Raw genomic sequence first — 27,047 nt, forward strand, 5'->3', positions numbered from 1 at the left:
AATAAAGGGTGAATCCCCTGGGGATCATGGGGAGACTTCATAACAGCATCCTGTAACAATTGTTTCTTGTTAACAATGTGTCAACTCAACACAGAGGGAAAGATAATATCAAATGAATTTTATTTATATTTCCAGGTGATGTAGAAGCCCATTTAAGTTTAATGATTGAAGTGTTACCACAATGGTTAAAGCAGGTGGAAATAAAGAAAGGAAAGTACATCAAAATGGACAGGAATCTGGAGTTACAAACACTCATAGCTCAAGTCAATAAATCTATACAGAGTTGATGAAGGCATTTTAACTTTTTAGTGCAATTGTAAATATTTTTTTATGTTGTATGTAATTAACATTTATGCTTAGCAATGTAAGATGATTCATCATTATTTTTTGTGCTTTTTTACTTTAAAAAGATATACATGTATTACTAGAAATACCATAATGTACTTCACATGTAAGTACCAAAAATGTTACATGTTATTGAAATCATTGAGGAGCAGATTTTTTTACTATCTGTTTGGTAATTTCTTTCTAAATATTTTACTATTTGACATTTTTAGATATAGCTGTAACAAACTAAGAATAAATATACGATAAAAGTAGAAGCAGAAATCATGTATATTGATACTATAATTTTTTGTCAAAACATGATGAGTTTTTGTTTGAGAAAAATTTCCATTTCGTTTGAAACATTTTATTTTATTGAACATTCTAAATTTGACACTGAAACTTTGCATGCATAGGCAGATTCAGAGATTCAAGGATCTTAAATAGCTAAAACAGTAGATATGTTTTTCTCAGGTTACAGATTTGATTCAGGTATTTATATATATTGCACTATCATAACAGTGATTATATATATATGATATATGAATTAAAAATAGTAGTACCCCATGTGTGTTTGTGATAGAATAAATTGAAATAGGGCTAAAGGACAATTACCTTTATTTTTATTTAAATTTTTAATTGCATGAATGATGGAAACATATTTTTATGCCTTGCAAGATCTAAAGTAATTATTTGTTATGTTTTATAGACCACAACATTTTAATAACTTTCATATCTTGATCCACAAATTTATTTTGAAATTAGGATACAATCAGGTTCAGAGAAATTTTTATATATAATATCGTAAAAATGTAGATTTTATTTTGCATGCTGTAGATGATTTACATTTATTTTGTATAAAGTAGAAAGAAGGGATTTTTTTTTAATGCAATCTATAAACAATTTCCTAGTTGTACCTTTTTGAGATATTACTTAGCAAAAAGTATTATTCAAATTAAGTTTTTGCGATTGTATAATATTTTTCTGTTATTGTCAAACAAAGTGACCAAACACATGTAATTCTCTTATTGTGATGTTTAGATTTCTTTTGAGAGTAGAATAAAATTTATGGGTATAGGAAAACTTTATATAAAAACATAACTTTTTGTTTGCTAGAGATGTATTGCATTTATTTTGTATAACTTGTGATGGAAAATGATAACGCATTGCAAATATAAGTTGTTAAATAAATTTGTTGATTTAACACATGACTTTTTTTTGACCAATCCATAGATGAAATCCATTTTCCAAAAAGCTTTGATGGTGTATTGGAGGCACTCAATTTAATATGGGTCGTTGCATATTCCACAGAATTTTGTAAGAATTATAAGTAAAATGCAAATTTTTATAATGGTATTCAGGGTGTTAAAAAGTGCCTCCCATATGTTTATGGAACAGCCTTTAACAATATTTTTCTGTGTATTATATAACTATATCATAATTGATATAGTTATATAATATATATATTTGTGTTCTAAAGTATTGGACAATGCAAGCATATTCATCTGGTCCAATATTTATTTATGTCAGAACAAGTTGCCAAAAAAAGAAAAAAAAACCACCAGAGAAATGTAGTATAAAGAAAGCTCATTTATTGCTGCACCTTTTCATATACCTTAATGACTTGTCTCCATTTTCACCTTGGTCATCACATTTGAATGACAACACTTTGTCATTCAGCCATTGACCTAATTTCTAATTCCTGGTCCAGTGGTCAGGGAAAGTTTTCAGGTACCATAACTATACATGATAGGTCAACAATATTTGATATGTGAAGTTTTTACAAGGAATATATCTTCTACTTGCAGTCGAAATTTCCCAACCTTGCCCCAATAAATTAATTTTGCAGATTCTACTAAATCGCTTTTGTTAAATTTGTTTTTGTCGAGCCTGCGACTTATGTCGCAGAAAGCTCGACATAGGGATAGTGATCCTACGGCGGCGGCGGCGTTAGCTAACTTCCTAAAAGCTTTATATTTTAGAAGCTAGAAGACCTGGATGCTTCATACTTTGTATATGGATGCCTCATGTTACGAAGTTTCCGTCAGTCACATGTCCAATGTCCTTGACCTCATTTTCATGGTTCAGTGACTACTTGAAAAAAAAGTCAGCATTTTTTGTAATGTTAATTTCTTTCTTATTATGAGTAAAAGGATAACTATATTTAGTATGTGCGTACCTTGCAAGGTCCTCATGCCCGTCAGACAATTTTCATTTGACCTCGACCTCATTTCATGGATCAGTGAACCAGGTTAAGTTTTCGTGGTCAAGTCCATATATCAGATACTATAAGCAGTAGGTCTACTATATTTGGTATATGGAATGATTGTAAGGTGTACATGTCCAACTGGTAGGTGTCATGTGACCTTGACCTCATTTTCATGGTTCAGTGGTCAAAGTTAAGTTTTTGAGTTTTGGTCTTTTTTTCTAATACTATATGCAATAGTTCAACTATATTTGGTGTATGGAAATATTTTATGATCTATATGTCAGTCACGCAGGTTTTATTTGACCTTGACCTCATTTTCAAGGTTCATTGCTCAGTGTTAAGTTTTTGTGTTTTGGTCTGTTTTTCTTATACTATGCAATAGGTCAACTATATTTGGTGTAAGGAATGATTGTAAGGTGTACATGTCTAGCTGGCAGGTGTCATCTGACCTTGACCTCATTTTCATGGATCAGTGGTCAAAGTTAAGTTTTTGAGTTTTGGTCTTTTTTTCTAATACTATATGCAATAGTTCAACTATATTTGGTGTATGGAAATATTTTATGATCTATATGTCAGTCACGCAGGTTTTATTTGACCTTGACCTCATTTTCAAGGTTCATTGCTCAGTGTTAAGTTTTTGTGTTTTGGTCTGTTTTTCTTAAACTATAAGCAATAAGTCAACTATATTTGTTGTATGGAAGAATTGTTAGCTATACATGACTGCCTAGCATGGTTCATCTGACCTTGACCTCATTTTCATGGTTCATTGGTCAATGTTTAGTTTACTTGGTTAATGTTAAGTTTATGTGACAGTTGTAATAAAGCTTTATATTTAGGACTATCAACATAATAACAATGATTAATAAAGAAGGCGAGACATTTCAGCGTGTGCACTCTTGTTTCATCCTGATTATGTGTAAACTATATAACACTGGATATAAGCAAACATCAATCAATCAAATGAGAAGATATTTTAAAATTAACTAATCAGAATCAAGAGTTCAACTTTCCAATTGTGAACTTTTCATTTATGGGTAGCAACATTACAGCAGCGTCTGCATATGGAGTATGTATCTCCCAGTTGATACAATATATCAGGGCTTGTTTCCTATCATGATTTCCTTGATTTAGGTTTTTTGCTCACAAGGAAGCTATTGCACCAAGAGTTCCAAGTGGTGAAGTTGAAATCATCCCTTAAAAAAGGATACATCACTAGTTGGACCTTTATGGAATATCTGTTTCACAGATGACGATGGATGTGTTCCAATTGTTAACAGCACAATCCCGTCCTCCTTTTCCCCAAAATATGACCTACTAAATTAAACTTATCAGTGGGTTCTTATTACACGAGCAACACGACTGGAGCCACATGGAGCAGAATCAACTCATTCTTCCAGAGCACCTGAGGTCATCCCGAGTTTTTTGTGGGGGTGAAGTTGCTGAGTCTTTAATTTCTATGTTGTGTTTTGTATACTGTTGTTTGTCTTTTGGTCTTTCTTTTTTTGCCATGGCATTGTGAGTTTATTTTCAAATTAAAGGAGTTTGAATGTCCTTTTGGTATCTTTCACCTCTCTTTTACATGGCAATCCTTCACATAATTTAATTTCCAAATCATTTTTGATCAGTTTTGGATTTCAAACAAAATTATATTTAACTCACAGGAAAAATATTGATTCCATCTTTCCACCCGAAAGAAAGAAATCTTTGACAATTGGCTGCTATGAAAGGTAATGGTTTGAAATTTGGTCTGCAACTTGATAATGTAGAGTTGTAGCGAGTAAGTAATTCTGACATCTGCTGTGTAGCCACTTCCTGTTTGCTGTTAGTACACTCATTGTACAAGGAAAATTTTCATCGTAGTTTTTGTGGCTTCTATGAAAGGGAATAATTTAATATTTGGTCAGCAGCTTAATAATGCTGAGTTGTATTGAGTAATTGATTTTTACATCTGCTGTGTGGCCACTTCCTGTTTGCGGATAGTATGAAATTTTACAACATTGTACAAGGAAAATTTTCTTGGCTACTATTGAAGTGAATGTTTTTAATATTTCATAAATTTGTCTGGGAATGATCAGTTATGCTCCGGTATACATGTTACCTCAATCAGTGATGCAGGTCAAGAACAGGTATTGGTCTTTTGTAACTTGAGATATAGTTAATATGAACTTTTCATTCAAATTTAATAGAATCAGTCAAGAATTTCAAGGAAGACCAATCTTACAAGGGAATTGTTGGCTTGATTTTTACACAGCATTTCTCAAATAAAAGTGTTTGATTGGCCTGTTTTTTTTTTAACTTGATCGATATATTGTTGATTTAAACCCCTCATTTACATTTAATCAGAATCATCAAACACTGTAAAGGTCATCAAAACACTTATAAGATGAACAGAGAGCCTGTCATTTCCATGTCTCTACAGTATCTTTGTGACTGACAAAAAATATTTTCCATCTTTCATGTGTAATTAGAAAGATACATACAATCCAAGATCAGAACTCAATTTTAAGAATGAAAATGAGGTCAAGACCATTTGTAATACATAGGATGTACTTCTCACAGCAAATCCACATTCCAAAAATTGACCATTACATGCTGAGTAACAGGCTTTGTGCTAGCTTTGGTTGTTTGTTTCTTGAGTAATTTTGTTAATTGTTAATGTGTTTTCTAAGGACCTTATTTAGTGAGAAGAGTCATGCCCTATTCAACTGATTTTAGTTTGGTCTAACATTGTGCTGTTATGCCACTGCTAAAAAAATCAACCCACCAAAATGAGGTCAAAGCCATAAGAACTAGAGGATCTAAAGAGCCTGTGTCGCTCACCTAGGTCTATGTGCATCTTCAACATTGTAGACTACTGTTTACAGTTTCTCTTATTTAATTTTTGCCCAAAACACAAAAGAGGGTAAAAAAAATTGGCAATCACTCCACTAGCTTTTTCAGTAGAATTTGACCTGATTGTAGATCTTGTCTTGCTGATCATTTTTGTTATTTAAAGTTTCTATCCATCTTATATAGTTTAAGATAATAGGCAAATTGGTAAAAAATTGTCATAAAAGAGCAATAACTTCAATAACCAGTCGACTGAAGAATTCGACCTTTAGACTTGTTTGTAGACCTTGTCTTGCTGATCACTTTTGCTGTTAAAAGTTTCTATCTATGTATCGTAGTTTTTAAGATTTGAGGCAAAAAAATTGGTAAAAATCTTCATTAAAGGGCAATAAGTCTAACTAGAAGTCGACTGATGATTTCCGCTATTTGACTGATTTGAAGATCTTGTCTTGCTGATCATTTTTTATGTCAAGATTCTCTCTTAGCTATTATAGTTTCAAGATAATAGGCAAAAATGGAAATAATATGGTAAATTTTGTCATCACAGGGCAATAACTCCTATAAAGTCGTATGACAGTTCTGATGTAAAAACAATAGGTCCGGGTACACAGTTATCGTCCTTTGATTTTCGTTGTCCGCGAATATAGTCCCTAGTGTGGACAGTGTGTTACTTGTCGATTTTTTTTATACCCCTTCCGAATTTATTTCTCCATGTTTTATGACTCAAATAGTAAGTAGGGGGGTGAAATGACACTGTAAAAAAATTTGGGTCATGAATTTTAAAGTAAAGTAGTGATTTGGTCCAGCTGAAAAATGTTAAAAATTAGCACTTCGGAGGCTGTCAAAAGATTTGAAGACCCCCTCAGCATGAAATTGTCCATATTTTGAGTTAGAGCCGATGAAGTTTTCTATAATTTTGATATAATTTGTCCCAAAAGTAGTACAACACACTGTAAAAATATTATTGAGAAAGCTCAGGTGGGATTTTTTTAATTTTCATTTATTGTCTAAAAGAAATGCACTACGAAATAACTGTGTACTCGGACCTAAGAGGTGAAATCAGGAAATATAGAATCTGTACTTTGGCAACTTCCCTGAATGATTTGATGGTGTCAATTTATCAAATAGCATAAAACTAAAGGATTAAAACTTTTATTTGATAGAATTTCTGCAAAATGATCAATTTTGGCATTTTATGGTCAAAATAAGCATTTCATAGCTTTTTCAATTTTGATGCATAAGTGGCATTCTGACTTTCTATCTAATAGGTTTTTATGTGTCAATATTTGTGTTTCTATGCTTCAATCCAGTTGTATTACTCATTTGTGAACTCTGAATCTACAGAAAAGAAGATTATCTCAGACAATATGTTCAAAATGTGTTGTATATATGGTCCTCGTCTAACGCCCTGTTTGGATCGAGTTAAATGTGAGGAGCTTGGAACATAAAAGTTGAAGTCCATTATAAAGACCTCACTAAATTTGTATAAAAAGCACTTAACAATGTCTTTTGTACCTGTTTTATGTCACATAATATCTTTCTTTTCTTCTGTAGGATAGCAAGTGGTTCAAATATAAGCCTGTTGAGACTAAAATTGCATGCATGTTTTTCACTAAAAAGTGAAAAATCTTTGTATCAGACCATACTGTTTGCAAAAAAAGTTGAATGCAAGAGTCTTTTTGTGCTCAGATTTATTGTATCATGTCACCTGAGTATAGAAATGATAGAAAAGACACAAAATTTTATTTCATATAGCTTCAATATGCATTTTTAAATGTAAATATGTGATACGGCCTAAATTGACCCTAAATTATTTTCAGTCTTACTTGGCCTAAGACCCTTTTAAACTAATGTGATATGTTATTTGTAAGTTTTCTTTCCATTTAAAGTACATTAAATACATATGTAAGGATTATTTATAACCAAAAAGCTTTACAAATTTAAAATTGCTGGAAAATATTACATCTTCATGTAAGGCCCCCCTTCATTGGAAAACCTCCATTTTTAGCCACAGGCTCATATAAATTTGACTTTTTAATAATTATGATAAGTCTGATAAATCAAATGAGTACTCTATTGCTTTTAATACATAATATATTATATATTAAGGCATTTCAAAAGTATTTTTTTGCAATATTTAAATTTTTTAAGCCCCAAATATTGATAGTTGAAAATTTTCAATTTTAACATCTAAATTTTACACTCAAAGTTGAATATAGAATTAGTCATATTGTCTATAATATATATCCTATTGCCATGAAACTTTGTAAGCAGTCTTATAATTTAATAAGCTTTGGTCATACCAAGTTTCATTAAGATTGGTCAACTTTTTCTACCCTATTAGGTCCGGGTACACAGTTATCGTCCTTTGATTTTCGTTGTCCACGAATATAGTCCCTAGTGTGGACAGTGTGTTACTTGTCGATTTTTTTTTATACCCCTTCCGAATTTATTTCTCCATGTTTTATGACTCAAATAGTAAGTAGGGGGGTGAAATGACACTGTAAAAAAATTTGGGTCATGAATTTTAAAGTAAAGTAGTGATTTGGTCCAGCTGAAAAATGTTAAAAATTAGCACTTCGGAGGCTGTCAAAAGATTTGAAGACCCCCTCAGCATGAAATTGTCCATATTTTGAGTTAGAGCCGATGAAGTTTTCTATAATTTTGATATAATTTGTCCCAAAAGTAGTACAACACACTGTAAAAATATTATTGAGAAAGCGCAGGTGGGATTTTTTTAATTTTCATTTATTGTCTAAAAGAAATGCACTACGAAATAACTGTGTACTCGGACCAATAGGTAAAGCTCAACAATTGAACAGTTCTGCCCCCTGTCAGATTTTCTCTATTTATAGTGTTTTTCAAAATAATAGACAAACTTACATTTTTACATTTCTTACAAAACTGTCTGCCATCTTGGTTGATGAATTTTGCAGTCGTCTATTGGTATCACGTCTTCGTCATCCGAAGACATTTGGTTTCTGGACAATAACTTTAGTATAAGTAAATAGAAATCTATGAAACTTAAACACAAGGTTTATAACCACAAAAGGAAGGTTGGGATTGATTTTGGGGGTTATAGTCCTAACAGTTAAGGAATTAGGTGCCAAAAAAGGGCCCAAATAAGCATTTTTCTAGTTTCCAGACAATAACTTGTGGAACGGTGTATGGATCTCTCTGAAATTATACCACAAGTTTCCATACCACAAAGGGATGGTTAGGATTGACTTTGGGAGGTTATGGCTCAAACCGTTTAGGAATTAGGGGCAAAAAAGGGAGAAAAACATAGGTTTCCTGGTTAATGGACAATTCAAAATGACAAAACCATGAAAATTTCACATTGACCAATGTACCATGAAAATGAGGTCAAAGCCATGAAACCACACACAGACATACGCACCTTATAATCATTCCATACACAAAATATAGTGCCTCTATTGCTTATAGTATCTGAGAAATATATCAACCCCAAAAAAATAAACACTGTCCAATGAACCATGAAAATGAGTTCATGGTAAGAGGAAACCTACAAGTTGGTAATTTATATCTTACAATTATTTCATACACCATATATGGTTGACCTATTGATTATACATAGTATTTGAGATATGGACTTAACCTTGATCACTAATCCATGAAATGAGGTTGAAGTCAGGTCAACTCTGTCTGAAGGAAATGTAGACTTTGCAAGGATCCCATATACCAAATATAGTTATCCTATTACTCAAAATAAGTGAGATTTTTACATGAAAAAAATTACTTTTTTTCAAGTAGTCACTAAACCATGAAAATGAGGTCAAGGACAATGAACATACGACATCCATAAGGTATCTGCATACAAGGTATGATACATCCAGGTCTACTTCTTTCTGAAATATGAAGCTTCATACAAATAGTTTATGCCATTGCTGCTGCTGCCCGATTGTAATCCCTATGTCTCGCAAGACAAAAATGGACCCCCATTGAGTCCTTTAGAATTTTTACTGTTCTAAAAATTTTAAAAGGTAAGTTTGCATGTATGTTTGAATGATTTGCTTTAATATAAAATAAATAGTGATTTTTGTGAATTAAGTGATGTCAGTTGCACACTTATTGTCATTATATATAAGATGAATGAGTTTTTAGAAAAGTTTACATATGCAGACATGTGGATACATAAAAACAAAGGTCATTGTTTAATATGACTCGTTTGGTCAATCATACAACATTTCCTTATAAAATTTTATTTTCATCTCAAAGACAACAACTTAATATTGAATAACAAATACAAAATGTATAAAAAATCTTAAATGATAAATGTTTTGTTTACTGTGTCATGAATTGTTTTGGCCATTTAATATGTTACAAAAAAAATTTCATAACCTTCTAGAGTTCATTAATGTCCCCTATCTCATTTTAGTATAATTCCTTTTACACAATTATTAAAAGATTACTTTCTGTTTAGTAAACAAATTATACTTGTTCAAAAACCAAATACTACTGAGGTTCTTGACCTGACCCAATCACATTTATATGAGATGAGGTCAAACTATTAAGGGTCTCAACCCTCTCTCTCTTTATCTTGATCAATGGAATAACAAAAAGTACAAAAAGTGCACAATTAAAATCAGTTCAAAAGCACATAAATCATTAATGTTGAAGATGACAAAAATACAACTACAAAATGAAACAATACTATATTATACTGTATCAAGAATGCTAGATTCTGAAAGTGCAACACACAGATATCAAATTCAGAGAACATGAGAAAATTATCTGATGATGAAATTGTTTCACAAAAATCGCTGTAAAAACATGGATGGATAGAGGTAAAAATGTATATGCTCCCTCATTCGACCAAAACTTGATGCAAGTCATTGCAGATAATATGTCAACAAAAAAGTTCAGCTTTGAAAGTAAAACAATGATGATAAAATACTATTATTATGAACTACTTTATACAAGGTATTAAAAACTTATTTCACTTTTAATAAACAAGCACTATTTCCTTTGATTTCATTGATGAATTGAAATCCAAATTTGCAATATTGCACATTTTAATCTTGTGTTTCCTCAAGTCTATTTAACTCAGCTTGTAACATGTAGTCTACAAATTATAACATGTCTTGAATTTCACGTGCATGCTATATTGTTGATACATTTGAACACAATAAAGCTGTTCTACAAATTGTTTTAGTATTTATATGTCAATATCATTCAGGAAGACATCACTATCTAGGTTTGGCTGGTTCCATACAGTTTCCATCTGGATATCTCTCTTTAAATCTGGCCACAATGTCAGGATCCTTTAATCGAACTCCTTCTGTTTGGTTTCCTAGTGTTATCCTGTCAGAAATTTTTTTAAATATTAGCATGATTTATAAATATATTCATTTGAACTTTTCCATGGGGGATATTCATTTTTGCAAAACAAAAATATATTGTTTTGGATTTTAAAATTATTACATTTGACAACTGTGTTCCAAACTAAAAGTTGTCAGTAATATTCAGTGCAATTTTTTGACAACTAAAGTTCTTTCTACTAGACTAGACCTGAAGATGACCTAGACTGGGGATTCCCCTTATTTGTAGAACATTTACATTAATTCATTTTTTACTGTTCATTTATATATGTATATGTATTGGTAGGATTACAAGTTACTGACAGGAACAGTGTACAAAGACGTTTTAATCTTTGCTAAAAACGTCAAAAAATCTTAATTACTTGCAGAATGGAACTGTTTTAATAAAAAATAACTCAAGAACTGCAAAAGTGACACTACCCAAATTTTTACTTGATCTGAGTTTTGTGGTAATAAGCATTGTGTTAACGTTTCATAACATTTAGTCCAAGCCAAACTTAAGTTATAGAACGGAAACGAAAAATTAAGCATTTTTTCCATTTGTAAAGGGCATAACTCTAGAACGGTAAAAGTGACACCACCAAAATTCTAACTTTATCTGTGTTTTGTGGTAATTAGCATTGTATATAAGTTTCATAACATTTGATTGAGGCAAACTAAAGTTAGAGAACGGAAACCAATTTTGGGATGTACAGACGGACGGAAGGAACGGATGTACAGACGGACAAGGGTAAAACTTAATGCCCCCTCCGCAACGGCAGGGGCATAAAAACAAGATAATGCTTATGGTAACTGATAAACTAATATTATATAGGACATTGTTCTGTAAATTGTAAAAAATTTGAAATATATTTGATTTAAGAGCATATTTGACCTTAAATTATACCTTCCCCTTTTGTGGTTCATAAAAACAACAAAAAATAAATTAAATATCCAATAAATTGTGATGTTTTTATTGTTTTATTATATACAAGTGATATCTTTATAATAAACCATGAATAAAAATTTCATTGATTAGCTTGTCTTTTAAAACTTTAAAATGAAACTGCCTTAGTTATGACATAGGTTAGAATTCAGACATCCACTTATCTCTGATGACATCAAATCAAATACTGTACTCCCAACACGAAAAGTTATTTAAAATCAATAATATTGATGTTAAGGGTGCACTTAATGCAAAATAATTTAAACCATTCACAAAAAGTTTATGCATTGACTTAATTAAAAATATCCACATTTACAGAAGATTTCCTTCAATCCTACTTACCAATTAGGCTGTACATTATGTGGACGACCAAACAGTTCTACTTTTCTTGTTCCTGGAGACAACCTTTCTATAATACCATAGACTTCATCAGGTTTATGACTGGTAGCCCTTACCTAATAAAGAAAACAAATTGCTTATGAGTTAGTGTTACCCAAATTTAGAGAAATATATTAAAAATGTTTTAAGCAGATAATATAATGCAATAACTTGTTCTATCTTAACAAATTGGTCTCTGACGTGCATGACCTGGTGTGGTCAAGGGAAAAAAGAATATCTTTTTTTGTAATTAATTAAGGTCCTTGCTATGTCCATATTTAGTACATAAATGATAATGATCTCTAAAGAAAGAACGAGATCAGGCCTTTGGTTATTAAACTTATCTCAGTACCAAGAGTATAAAATGTGTACTCAAAACACCAAATCCATCATTTTGAATTGCTGATTTCTGAGTCTGAGAACAATAATCATATTCAAAATTTTTATGACTGTTAGGCCAGAAATCTCAACCATGGAATATATCTCAGCACTATAATATATATTGTACAAATCTATTGATGTGTGTTCAAATTAAAAATTGGGCAATTACATGGTGAAATATGCAATATATTTAAAACAAATCAAGGACATTTTCTGCTTTATAAATACTTAAATATTAACACTGAAAAATGTTTTGAATATTTAATTTATATGTCATACACAGCCATACCTCTGCTACAATAACATCACAGTCCAAACCACAATTCACACCTTTAGGGTTACCTTTTACACCAACCTATAGTAAACACAAAATACACAATAACCAGCACATTTGTACATCATTTTCAAAATTTTCAAACAAAATAGTTAATGGCTCAAGCTTAACTAGCAATAATTAAAATCTGATGCCTCTAGATTAAATCCAACCCAAACAGAGGACAGTTTAGCTAATGGTTGCCTTCTGGTCAATTATACATTGACAAATTAAACAATTATCAAAATAAGAATAAGAGTGGTTTATTAACCTTACTCTAAGTAAATAACTGTCAGAAATGGCCTTATTGGAATGAAGAATACATACAATACTGAACATCTATGTATAATTTCTTTTAATTTCTAGGGGTAACTTTGGATTTCTATTCATTCAAAAATAATTGTATGCTCTAATTTATGACTGGTTGTCAAAGTAAAACAGAAATTTTTCTGTTAACTAAAAATATTATGAATATTTTGAAGACACTGAACTATGACCAGATTTTTTTTTAACAGAAAAAATAATATTTACCAGACAATGTTCTTTTCCATGATTCAGCCAATGACCAGTTCTTCCTGTCCTTATTATTCTCTGTAGTTGATTGGTCTTCACCCATATCAATTCATCCATTCTTGTATATCTTTATAAAAATATAAAAAAACAAAGAATCAATATGCAGCAGATGAGGTTTTACTGTCATAAGGAACAAAATACCTGCATAATCATTTGCAATCATAAAAGTTTGTAATAGAGATTGCTTATTAAAATTGTTTTAAAAAATGAACTCCGTCTGTAAAAATATCAAAACCTGATTTAAGGAATTTAAATATATGAGCATGGCAGAAAAGGCAGGTTCTATAAATTTAGATATTCATTTTTGAATAATGTAAAAAAAAACGTTTGAATCCATTATAATATTGATAAGGAACATATAGACATGCTTTTTCATTTTATTACTGAAAACAGGCCTACATTAATTCTTCATTTTTTCAAATATAACTGGACATTTCGTTATTTGAGATAAGTGCACCATTTAATTCTATAGGTCAAAATAGTGCAGAATATGTATACTACATAGTTTTTTGTGAGATCAGTGTTGCTCAGTCTTTTTACTTTCTATGTTGTGTTTTGTGTACTATTGTTTGTCTGTTGGTCTTTTTATTTTCTAGCCATGTCATTGTCAGTTTATTTTCTACTTATGAGTTTGAATGTCCCTTTAGTATCCTCGCCTCTTTTTTACATCGGTTAAGAAAAAATCCGAATAAAAAAAGATTTATTAAATGGTATTGAATGCCATACATTTCTCATTGGTAATTGGACCACAATCAAAACAAGTATTCTCCTAGTATGAAAACCCCTCCTCTATCAAGTTTTTATTAACTATAATAGTACATTGCAACCAAGTTTACATTACAACAGTAGGACTTACCCCCACAGATCCAAACATTCTCTTCCTAGTTCCATAGCTCTGAAAAGAACAGTTTTAAAAAAAATGCAATATAAAAATTATTTTTTCATTTATAGTTTATTTTCTTCTTTAATTAACTAATTACCACGAAGATTGATGTTGCAAAGAACCAATCTGAACCTCTATCAATTACTTGACATATCTGTGTGGCATAGAAAGGATTCTTAAAGAATCACCAATGATTAATCAATTACTTCTGTTTGGTATATTTCAATCAATATTGGAATCACCAACTACATGTATATCAATATCTTGGCAGTAATGTATTGTACAAAATATTGAAAAATTACCAAAATCTAAATCAATTATCATTTCAGCACTTTCATAAAGCCATTAAAGTTATTTCTAGGTTCCATCAACTTATTGATTGTGATACTAAATCCAACTTGCAAGGTCGGAAAAAATATGCGCAGGCATATGCTAAAAAAAAAAAATTGATGAGAAAGATGCAACTTTGGGGAATGTTTTTAAACCTGTTCAAGATGATCCTACCTTCCTGTGACCCACAAGAATATATATCCATCATCTTGTAAAGCTGGGACTGGCAACTTTCTCATTTCATCATCCTGCATTGTTCCATAGGGTAATTCCATGTGGATATCCCATGGTGGATCAGCCATGATAACCGCACATTTCCCAAGCACTGACATGTCAAACACTCGAAGATCACACTGGATCCACTGAAAAACAAAAAAATATGGTGACTCTAAAATAACAATAACATGTTGCCCAGCACAGTCATGTATAATTTCAACTTTCTGATCATGAATGCTATTCAAAGAATAACAACTGTACATTCTATCATGAAATTAAATTATCAAAGTTGGCTCCCCTCATAAATCAAGATCTTCACAATTTTTTTGATCAATCGTGCTATTACAAAATAACAAAATCATACAAAATGTCTTTAGTTAAATCAGAGAAATATAATACAATAGAGTGGGAACTAGATGAAATCTTGTGATACCACACAAACCACATGTTTTCAATTAAAATATTATTTTCTCAAAAATCAAAAAAAATTATTCACATTAGAAGTTATTATATATGTCTGTTAACTGAGGTGGAACAATTATGCTTACTATATGACTATATGAAAGATCATGAGAGATTTGGAACAGCCAAAGTGTACCTAAATATTTATTTTCCTAGACAAGGCAACTTTATCAAAAAGACAAAAATTGTATAATATTACCTGAGATAGGAGAGTATATGTATATTACCTGAGGTGGAACATGTCTTTAAATTAACTGTAGGTGGATCATATACGTATATTACCTGATGTGGTACATTGAACAGATATATCATGTTATGGAGGGGTATTTGCGAAAAATACAAGTCAAGGGAAATTTGGTCTCAAGACTGGTATTTTTCGCAAATACCCCTCCGTAACATGATATATCTGTTTAATTACACCGAATAGATTTTGATTGAAACTTTCTGTACAGATGAAGGTAAATCTTTTTTTTACTAGTAAGCTGTCTGAATCCATAAACATGTTTATGCATAATTTTGAGGATAAGTAGAGACTATCATAGTACCACGGGAGTTATACATGTACTTATACGCGTTACCGCTGTCTTTATGTAAGGTCATGGTATCTGTGTAAACGTCATTTTTATTCCATCATTAAATCGTTCACTTGTATAGACAGCTTTTTCCACTTTATATACACAACGCAATCCCAATATACGATCATGAGATTGGTGCCGTGCAGTTGTGTTGTCCGACATTTTTGTTTACAGTTTTCAGATTACCTCTATCAGTCAATATTGCTTTATCATGTTGCCTTAATAATCGGGATAGGATGAGAAAGGTTCCGAATAATTTTGGCGGGAAGAGGCTCGCGAGGGTAAAAAATGAATATCCAAAATGGCAAATACCCCGGCATAGAGAGGAATTTGAGGCATATTCACCGGCAGTGGTGAAAAACAGGCAAATTTGTTTGAAATGAGGAAAAAAGGTTAGAATATGCGAAAAATACACTAACTACCAACCAATCAAAATCCGGCATTCTTATATAAGGTGTAATTAATCTTTATATTACCTGAGGTGCGAGAGTATATGTATATTACCAGAGGTGGAACATAAATGACCCTGAGGTGGAAGATACACATATTGATTGAGGTTGGGGATTTTATGTATATTACACGAGGTGGAACATATATATTTTACCTCATCTGGGAGAGTATATGTATATTACCTGAGGTGGAAGAGTATATGTATATTACCTGAGGTGGAAACATTTGTACATCAGTATTTTCTATTTTCTTTGTGACAGACAATTCTTTGGTAAGTCCTAACTTAGCTTGGTATTCAACCTCATAATGTACATACTGAAACATAAAGAGTATACATTTCCAAAACCATTCTGACGAAGAGTAATAATACTGGATTGCTATTAACTTAATGTCAAGCCACAAATATTACATGCATATTCAGTACGAGAACAAATTAAACAACACATCAAGTAAAGTTATATTTAAGGTATTACATGTATATGTCTATCTACATTATTCAATTTGTGCATTTTATCAAAAATACTAACTAATACAGAAATTTACTTTATGATTTTTGTCTCATCTGCAATGCAGGTCACATCAATGAGATACAGATATATCTTTTCCTGCAGTGACAGTGTAGGCAACCTCATTCTTTAGATCTTTTAAAAGATCTAGTCCTCTTTGTCAACCAAGGCATTCAAAATCTGTAGCTTCTGATAATATTATCAACCAATAATTATCTTCTGATCTTGACCTAATTTTCATTGTTAAAGTTTTTATACTTCTTAGTAACTTACCACAGTTAGATAACAGTATTTGGTTTAAGGATTTATTCAAAGGTCGATAGGTTTTATTGAAATATTTTAATTTGTTCTGAAATTTTTTGAAAAGTCTGGTTCGTAGTGACTGTAAATAAAAGGTGTGGTAACTGGTCAACCATATACAAGTATGGTATGTTGATAAGACAAGAGGAGCACATCTCATTTCACACTGCACTGGCAGGTTAAATTTTTAAGGTCTGTTTCTCCTTAAACAACTTTAAAAAAACTATGGCAATTTTTTGGGGCATGTAACCTTTTGTGGCAGCTGATTGAAGTTACTCTTTCTTAAAACATAATATACCCAAAGGAAACCACTTTAGTACCTGAATGAATTAAGTAGACAGAAACAATGAGATGATATTACAGTGTACAATAATCAGAACATTAACCTGGAGAAACTTATTTCAAATTTTTTAATGCGTGGAGATACATTGCAACTGCATCCTCTCTTTTAAGACATCCTGTTTGGTAGCCTGATTCTGAGCAATTATTACCAGTATCTACATCATTCTTGACTTTCTCAATAAAAACTGACCGCCACAAAATAACCAATAGTGCTGAAAGTGATGTTAAAACATCAAAAATCAATCAATCATTCTCGACTTCAAATTATTCCAGCTTTCTTTCAATAATTGTAGTATATTGTGTACACATCATCTAAAAGCTATCTTCTTACTGCATTTTAAATTGAAAACTGAAGGCTATTAATCCCATGATCCTATTGTGTAATGTTACCTTGCATGTGTCCATATGGAAACAAGTGTTCAGGAAGGAACAATCACCAAGTGATTCTACAGAATATAAATATATATAAATAACAATAACATCAAAACAATAAACATTTGCATTGTATGTATACTTTATGCTCAATATAGATGTATAAATCCATAAACTAACATATCTTTATATTTGGTCATATATGTATTTTTACTAGAAAAGTTGAATGAGGAGAAACCTATAACTAAAAACAGCTACATTCTGTGTGTGCCTGTCCAAGTCAGGAGCCTGTTATCCAGTGGTTGATGTTTGTTACTGTATATCATATTCATTTTTTGTGTACTGTCTTGTACAGTTTGTTTTTGTGTTGTGCTATTGCACCACAGTCCCAAGTTCGGGGTGCCCCCAAACATGTTTAAACCCGCCAGATTCTGTATGTGCCTGTCTCAAGTCAGGAGCCTGTTATACAGTGGTTGTTGTTTGTTAAGTACTGTATATTATATTTGTTTTTTGTTCGTTGTTTTATACATAAATTAGGCCGTTGGTTTTCTCATTTGAATTGTTTTACATTTTGTTATGTCGGACCTTTTATAGCCAGCTTTGCAGTATGGCTTTTGCTCATTGTTAAAGGTCACAAGTCCACCTATATTTGCTAAGATCTACATCATTTGGTCTCTGGTGGATAGTTGTCGCAATTATACCACATCTATTTTATATTTATGTTATTACAAAAACAACTTCTAATATTTACCATCTGTATGTTTGTTGATAATTTTTCTAAAATGAAGTCTTTTACAAGGCTTTGATGTTTCCTTTAATCTGGAGCATTCTTCTCTGGTACCAAACTGACAAAATTCCTTCAGTTGGGCACCTGTCAATAACTCACCCCATAAAGAATTTTATTCAACAGTGTATAATGATTCTAACAATTTTACTGTTGCAATCAGTTTTATCAACACCTAGTAAAAAACCTATGTAACAAAAGATAAATTCAATTTCTACCAGTTAAATCTACAATTTACGTCTACAAAATTAAAAAATATGAATACTGACAGAGTTTATGTCTTATGAATATCTACTTGTTGAATATAAAATACTTTTTGATTTCTGAAATCATGGGGCGAAAAAAAATTGCCTTATCATATTTTCTCCTTGCAAAAATTTTAAGGTGAAACTTAAAATTTATTATAAATTTTTGAAAAATCTGGCATGAGACTAGGAAAGACAACCTGTGCAAACAAATCTTTAACTCAACTTGTTCTGACATTACAAAAGGATAAAAATAAAGATTTTGTCAAATATTAATATATATGTACTATTTTCCAGTGACTGTTCATGTACAAGTGTTGCATGTGTTAAACTAATTGACCAGAAGATATTTCAAGAAAGGTTACATGAAATATTGAGTAAATACAAGGACAGAACCAATATAAATACATGAACATGATAACATACCTCCTTGGGATTTGAACCTCTGAGTTAGGAATTGTTCCTGAAATACAAAAAAATATTTTTGTATTGTTTTGCAAAAATTGTCTTTTTAATCAATATTCTGAACATGCTATGTTATCATAAACTATTTTTGAAACCAAATAAAACTGATCTTGAGTAACTTGACCTTTATATTTAAAAATAAATTATTTGATTGAAGTTTTACCTTTGCTGTGGGTTTATCCAACAATTCTAAGATTTCTTCATTCAATTTCTTATTTTCCTTCTCCTTGGCAGATTCCATTGACAAAAGGCTCTGTAAACATACAACATACAATATAAAGTCACAATGTGTTCATAATGTAAACTAGCATACCTCAGTGTTCTCCCCCAGATATTTCATATAGTATCCTGGTAAACAGGGTAATTTGAAATACCATCTTGTTTCTAAGAAAGATAGCATCACATCCATAACATAATATATAACAATTTTGATTGTGTATTCTAGCTCCATATTTTTTGGTCCATCATTATAATTAAACACACAAGTTCAGATACAAAACATCCACAAATAATCACTAGCGGAACGAAACAAGTCCTGAAAGATCACTGATGATGGTCGTCTGTTTTAAATCTAATTATTGTAAATTTGTCATAATTGTCTTAATACTTTTAATTGTTGTAATTAATGAATTTTAATTCTAACAAGAGTGGACACACTGAAATGTCTCGCCTGTTTTAGTGTTCATAATTGAATTAATGTTGAAAGTAAAAAAAATAAGTTTATATAAGCTTTACATTAAATTAACATTTTAATGATGAATGAACATGAAGTCAAGTGAGATAAACCCTATCAGACAAACATGTAGGCCGTACAATCATTCCATACACCAAATTTATTTAACATATATTGCCTAAAGTATCTTAGAAACAAACCTCATTGAGGAAACTGAACTTTGACCAATGAACCATAAAATGAGGTCAAGGTAAGATGACACCTGTCAGACAGACATATACACATAACATTCATTCCATACAGAAAATTTTATGAACTTATCACTTATCTGCCAGTTGGAAATGTGAACCTTACGATCATTCTATACACCAAATATAGAAGACCTATTGGTGATAGAATTTGAGATATGGACTTTATCATGAAAACTAAATCTTGTTCACTGATCCATTAAATGATGTCAAGGTCAAATGAAATATGTCTGACAGATATGTGAACCATGCAAGGTACGCACATGCCAAATAAAGTTATCATTTTACTCATAATAATTGAGAAAATCACATTACAAAAACCATACAGTTTTTTTTCCAAGTAGTTGCTGGACCAAGAAAATGAGGTCAAGGACAATGGACATATGACTGACAGAAACTTTGTCACATAAGGCATTAGAAATATTAAGCTGTAAGTAATGAGATAATGACGCTGCTGCTGCCGATGCCCCTGACAACGCTGCTGCTGCCGCCCCTGCCGAAGATCACTATCATAGTGTCTTCATACTACAAATTGTATGGGTTATTATCCACGATATGAAAATATGCTGAATAACTGTGGTTAAGGTTAAATAACATAGTGATATACCATTGATATTGATAATTGTGATTAATATGGTCTTCTGCAAATCTATTGTTAGTAAATAGGACCTCGAACTAAGACATAGTGACTTGAAAAACAATAGCCAGGGATCTTCCTCTTCTTTCTGTTAATTTATGTAGCCACATATCCAAGTTAAGTTGCAATCCCATTGAATACATCCTGAAACCTATGTTCAAATTTTAGTCTTTTTTAGTTACCTTGACCTTAGGCTTAAATATAGGTCTGTAATGCTTTTACATTCATGTTGAGTAACATGTTTTTAGAAAAAACAGCATCATAAAATCACATGGGATACACTTTTGGCTAATAAATCACAGGCAAATATAGCAACAACATTTGAGTAAATAAAATCGCATTCTACAAATTATTTTTTTGAAACATTAAGTCAAATGACTACTAAAAGCAAACTTTGAAATTTCTTATGAAACAATTTTTCATCTAGATTTAAGGTTCATCAGAAGGGATTGACAAATATGGCCATTTTTTTTTTATTTCCTCTTGAGTACAGAAAAACCTGTGCACAAGGAAAAGTTTTAAGGCATTGTAGAAACTGGATAAATATTTGTCAATTCCTTGAGATGAACCTGAAAGACCCCCCCCCACCCCAAAAAAAAAAACAAAAAAAAACTAAAATTATCTTCAATCTTTGATCAAAATATTGTAAAAAGTCATATTTTCATATTATCTATTTATCTATTTATGTTGCTATGCTAAAATATTTTTTACTTATCTCAATACTTATCTTATTTCATATGTATCAAAAATCAGTAAATGTGATTCTGTTGTGCAAACAAAATTTCAAAAGTTCTTCAATCTGTACATATTCAGCCAATTAATCTTTATGAAGGGACTGGAGTGAACTGTATTCTATGTTAAACATTCATGCATGAGTGACCTTATTTTAACATTTTCACACCTTCCAATGTTTTTGTTAATCACGGTTTAATAATGATCCCTTAAAAGTTTTTATTATTTATTATCATTATTAATGTTATTTAAAGATTTTTATAAAATAATCTATTTCAATGTAAGTAATCAGCAGTTAAATAATAAAATACATTCCATACACCAAATATAGTTGACCTATTACTTATAGCATCTGAGAAGAAGACCAAACAACATAAACTTAACATTGACCAATGAACCATGAAAATAAGCTCAAGGTCAGATGAAACCTGTCAGACAGACGTGCACACCTTACAATCATTCCATACACCACATATAGTTGACCTATAACTTATAGTATCTGAGAAGAGGACCAAACAAGAGCAACTTAACATTGACCAATGAACCATGAAAATGAGGTCAAGGACAAATGACACCTGCCAGACAGACATGTACACCTTACAATCATTCCATACACCAAATATAGTTGACCTATTGCTTATAGTATTAGAAAAACAGACCAAAACACAAAAACTTAACATTGACCAATGAACCATGAAAATAGGTCAAGGACAAATGACACCTGCCAGACTGACATGTATCCCTTATAATCATTCCATACACCACATATAGCTGACCTACTGCTTGTAGTATCTGAGAAACAGACCTAATCACGTAACTTTAACCTTGATCACTGATCCATGAAATGAGGCTGAGGTCAGGTGAACCCTGTCTGATGGACATGTAGACGTTGCAAGGAACCCATATACCAAATATAGTTATCCTATTACTCATAATAAGATACAATCATTCCATACACCAAATATAGTTGACCAATGGCTTATAGTATTAGAAAAACAGACCAAAACACAAAAACTTAACATTGACCAATGAACTGTGAAAATGAGGTCAAGGTCAGATGAAACCTGCCAGACTGACATGTATCCCTTACAATCATTCCATACACCACATATAGTTGACCTATAACTTATAGTATCTGAGAAGAGGACCAAAACACAAAAACTTAACATTGACCAATGAACCATGAAAATGAGGTCAAGGACAAATGACACCTGCCAGTCAGACATGTACACCTTACAATCATTCCATACACCAAATATAGTTGACCTATTGCTTATAGTATTAGAAAAACAGACCAAAACACAAAAACTTAACATTGACCAATGAACCATGAAAATAGGTCAAGGACAAATGACACCTGCCAGACAGACATGTACACCTTACAATCATTCCATACACCAAATAAAGTTGACCAATGGCTTATAGTATTAGACAAACAGACCAAAACACAAAAACTTAACATTGACCAATGAACCATGGAAATAGGTCAAGGACAAATGACACCTGCCAGACAGACATGTACACCTTACAATCATTCCATACACCAAATATAGTTGACCAATGGCTTATAGTATTAGAAAAACAGACCAAAACACAAAAACTTAACATTGACCAATGAACCGTGAAAATGAGGTCAAGGTCAGATGAAATCTGCCAGACTGACATGTATCCCTTACAATCATTCCATACACCACATATAGTTGACCTATAACTTATAGTATCTGAGAAGAGGACCAAACAACAGAAACTTAACATTGACCAATGAACCATGAAAATAAGCTCAAGGTCAGATGAAACCTGTCAGACAGACGTGCACACCTTACAATCATTCCATACACCACATATAGTTGACCTATAACTTATAGTATCTGAGAAGAGGACCAAACAAGAGCAACTTAACATAGACCAATGAACCATGAAAATGAGGTCAAGGACAAATGACACCTGCCAGACAGACATGTACACCTTACAATCATTCCATACACCAAATATAGTTGACCTATTGCTTATAGTATTAGAAAAACAGACCAAAACACAAAAACTTAACATTGACCAATGAACCATGAAAATGAGGTCAAGGACAAATGACACCTGCCAGTCAGACATGTACACCTTACAATCATTCCATACACCAAATATAGTTGACCTATTGCTTATAGTATTAGAAAAACAGACCAAAACACAAAAACTTAACATTGACCAATGAACCATGAAAATAGGTCAAGGACAAATGACACCTGCCAGACAGACATGTACACCTTACAATCATTCCATACACCAAATATAGTTGACCAATGGCTTATAGTATTAGAAAAACAGACCAAAACACAAAAACTTAACATTGACCAATGAACCATGAAAATAGGTCAAGGACAAATGACACCTGCCAGACAGACATGTACACCTTACAATCATTCCATACACCAAATATAGTTGACCAATGGCTTATAGTATTAGAAAAACAGACCAAAACACAAAAACTTAACATTGACCAATGAACTGTGAAAATGAGGTCAAGGTCAGATGAAACCTGCCAGACTGACATGTATCCCTTACAATCATTCCATACACCACATATAGTTGACCTATAACTTATAGTATCTGAGAAGAGGACCAAACAACAGAAACTTAACATTGACCAATGAACCATGAAAATAAGCTCAAGGTCAGATGAAACCTGTCAGACAGACGTGCACACCTTACAATCATTCCATACACCACATATAGTTGACCTATAACTTATAGTATCTGAGAAGAGGACCAAACAAGAGCAACTTAACATAGACCAATGAACCATGAAAATGAGGTCAAGGACAAATGACAACTGCCAGTCAGACATGTACACCTTACAATCATTCCATACACCAAATATAGTTGACCTATTGCTTATAGTATTAGAAAAACAGACCAAAACACAAAAACTTAACATTGACCAATGAACCATGAAAATAGGTCAAGGACAAATGACACCTGCCAGACTGACATGTATCCCTTATAATCATTCCATACACCACATATAGCTGACCTACTGCTTGTAGTATCTGAGAAACAGACCTAATCACGTAACTTTAACCTTGATCACTGATCCATGAAATGAGGCTGAGGTCAGGTGAACCCTGTCTGATGGACATGTAGACGTTGCAAGGAACCCATATACCAAATATAGTTATCCTATTACTCATAATAAGATACAATCATTCCATACACCAAATATAGTTGACCAATGGCTTATAGTATTAGAAAAACAGACCAAAACACAAAAACTTAACATTGACCAATGAACTGTGAAAATGAGGTCAAGGTCAGATGAAACCTGCCAGACTGACATGTATCCCTTACAATCATTCCATACACCACATATAGTTGACCTATAACTTATAGTATCTGAGAAGAGGACCAAACAACAGAAACTTAACATTGACCAATGAACCATGAAAATAAGCTCAAGGTCAGATGAAACCTGTCAGACAGACGTGCAAACCTTACAATCATTCCATACACCACATATAGTTGACCTATAACTTATAGTATCTGAGAAGAGGACAAACAAGAGCAACTTAACATAGACAAATGAACCATGAAAATGAGGTCAAGGACAAATGACAACTGCCAGTCAGACATGTACACCTTATAAACATTCCATACACCAAATATAGTTGACCTATTGCTTATAGTATTAGAAAAACAGACCAAAACACAAAAACTTAACATTGACCAATGAACCATGAAAATAGGTCAAGGACAAATGACACCTGCCAGACTGACATGTATCCCTTATAATCATTCCATACACCACATATAGCTGACCTACTGCTTGTAGTATCTGAGAAACAGACCTAATCACGTAACTTTAACCTTGATCACTGATCCATGAAATGAGGCTGAGGTCAGGTGAACCCTGTCTGATGGACAAGTAGACGTTGCAAGGAACCCATATACCAAATATAGTTATCCTATTACTCATAATAAGATACAATCATTCCATACACCAAATATAGTTGACCAATGGCTTATAGTATTAGAAAAACAGACCAAAACACAAAAACTTAACATTGACCAATGAACCGTGAAAATGAGGTCAAGGTCAGATGAAACCTGCCAGACTGACATGTATCCCTTATAATCATTCCATACACCACATATAGCTGACCTACTGCTTGTAGTATCTGAGAAACAGACCTAATCACGTAACTTTAACCTTGATCACTGATCCATGAAATGAGGCTGAGGTCAGGTGAACCCTGTCTGATGGACATGTAGACGTTGCAAGGAACCCATATACCAAATATAGTTATCCTATTACTCATAATAAGTGAGAAATTTACATAACAAAAAAACTAAACTTTTTTTTCAAGCAGTCGCTGAACCATGAAAATAAGGTCAAGGACATTGGACATATGACTGACGGAAAGTTCGTAACATAAGGTATCTGCATACAAAGTATGAAGCATCCAGGTCTTCTACCTTCTGAAATATAAAGCTTTATACAAATAGTTTACGCCGCCGTCGCCGCACCGGATAGTAATACCTATGTCTCACTTTCTGCGACTTTCGTTGCAGGCGAGACAACAATTCATGACACGGGTTATGTTCTTCTCATATATTTTATGACGGTATAATACTAAACCCCTAACAGGAGGGATTGTGCCTGATATTCATATGATGAAGACATAATCTTTCAATCAGTTTAATTGAGGTCTGGAGCTGGCATGTCAGTAACTGCTAGTAGTCTGTTGTTATTTATGTATTATTGTCATTTTGTTTATTTTCTTTTGTTTCCTATTCTGACATCTGACTCTGACTTCTCTTATACTGAGTTTTACTGTGCGTACTGTTGTGCGTTTGTTTTTTCTACATTGGCTAGAGGTATAGGGGGAGGGTTGAGATCTCAAAAAACATGTTTAACCCCGCCGCATTTTTGCGCCGGTCCCAAGTCAGGAGCCTTTGGCCTTTGTTAGTCTTGTATCATTTTTAATCTTAGTTTCCTGTGTATAATTTGGAGTTTAGTATGATGTCCATTATCTCTGAACTAGTTTACATATTTGTTTAGGGGCCAGCTGAAGGACGCCTCCGGGTGCGGGATTTTCTCACTGCATTGAAGACCCATTGGTGGCCTTCGGCTATTGTCTGCTCTATGGTCGGGTTGTTGTCTCTTTGGCACATTCTCAATTTTATTAAATCTCACCTTGGGTCATTTAAATTCGTTTCATTTTGATATCATGTGAAATGTGTTCAGCACATTAATGTTTCCTTTGGACGATAATTACGGGTCGCCATAAACATGTCATTTTAACTGTTAAACAAACAAGTATATTTACAAAGCTCTAATCACTTATGAAAATGATTACCTTACATCAGAAAACATACGATTTGAATTTTTATCTTTAAGTGTGCATTTTTCAAAATTTCTTACTTTGAACTATGAGACATCATGGTCAATTTACATTAACTTTACATCGAACAGACTATGAAATTTACTTGACTTAACCGTGAATTCAAATCAACCGAGTTTGACTCATAAGAGGTAAAAATGCATTGATCAAACAGGAATTT

General features: G+C 32.3%; 2 protein-coding genes across 2 annotated transcripts in view; one reads left to right on the forward strand and one right to left on the reverse strand.

Moving 5' to 3' along the window:
• The window catches only part of LOC127700896 (DNA replication factor Cdt1-like), a 50,660-nt gene extending 49,132 nt beyond the window's left edge, over positions 1 to 1,528 (forward strand). Inside the window, exon 10 of the mRNA XM_052204610.1 lies at positions 136 to 1,528. Coding sequence (XP_052060570.1) covers positions 136 to 287 — 152 coding nt within the window. The 3' untranslated portion in view covers positions 288 to 1,528. The remainder of the gene's footprint in view (positions 1 to 135) is intronic.
• An 8,041-nt stretch (positions 1,529 to 9,569) lies between these two features.
• Positions 9,570 to 27,047, reverse strand: part of LOC127700902 (N6-adenosine-methyltransferase subunit METTL3-like) — a 28,354-nt gene continuing 10,876 nt past the window's right edge. Inside the window, exons 6-16 of the mRNA XM_052204611.1 lie at positions 19,368 to 19,457; positions 19,166 to 19,202; positions 18,462 to 18,581; positions 17,729 to 17,784; positions 16,401 to 16,505; positions 14,662 to 14,849; positions 14,131 to 14,169; positions 13,233 to 13,341; positions 12,678 to 12,743; positions 11,972 to 12,084; positions 9,570 to 10,687 (exon numbers count right to left, since the gene is read on the reverse strand). Of these exons, the coding sequence (XP_052060571.1) occupies positions 10,573 to 10,687; positions 11,972 to 12,084; positions 12,678 to 12,743; positions 13,233 to 13,341; positions 14,131 to 14,169; positions 14,662 to 14,849; positions 16,401 to 16,505; positions 17,729 to 17,784; positions 18,462 to 18,581; positions 19,166 to 19,202; positions 19,368 to 19,457 (1,038 nt within the window). The 3' untranslated portion in view covers positions 9,570 to 10,572. The remainder of the gene's footprint in view (positions 10,688 to 11,971; positions 12,085 to 12,677; positions 12,744 to 13,232; positions 13,342 to 14,130; positions 14,170 to 14,661; positions 14,850 to 16,400; positions 16,506 to 17,728; positions 17,785 to 18,461; positions 18,582 to 19,165; positions 19,203 to 19,367; positions 19,458 to 27,047) is intronic.

The sequence above is a fragment of the Mytilus californianus genome, unplaced genomic scaffold, assembly GCF_021869535.1.
Source record: "Mytilus californianus isolate M0D057914Y unplaced genomic scaffold, xbMytCali1.0.p SCAF_5, whole genome shotgun sequence".
NCBI lineage: Eukaryota > Metazoa > Mollusca > Bivalvia > Mytilida > Mytilidae > Mytilus > Mytilus californianus.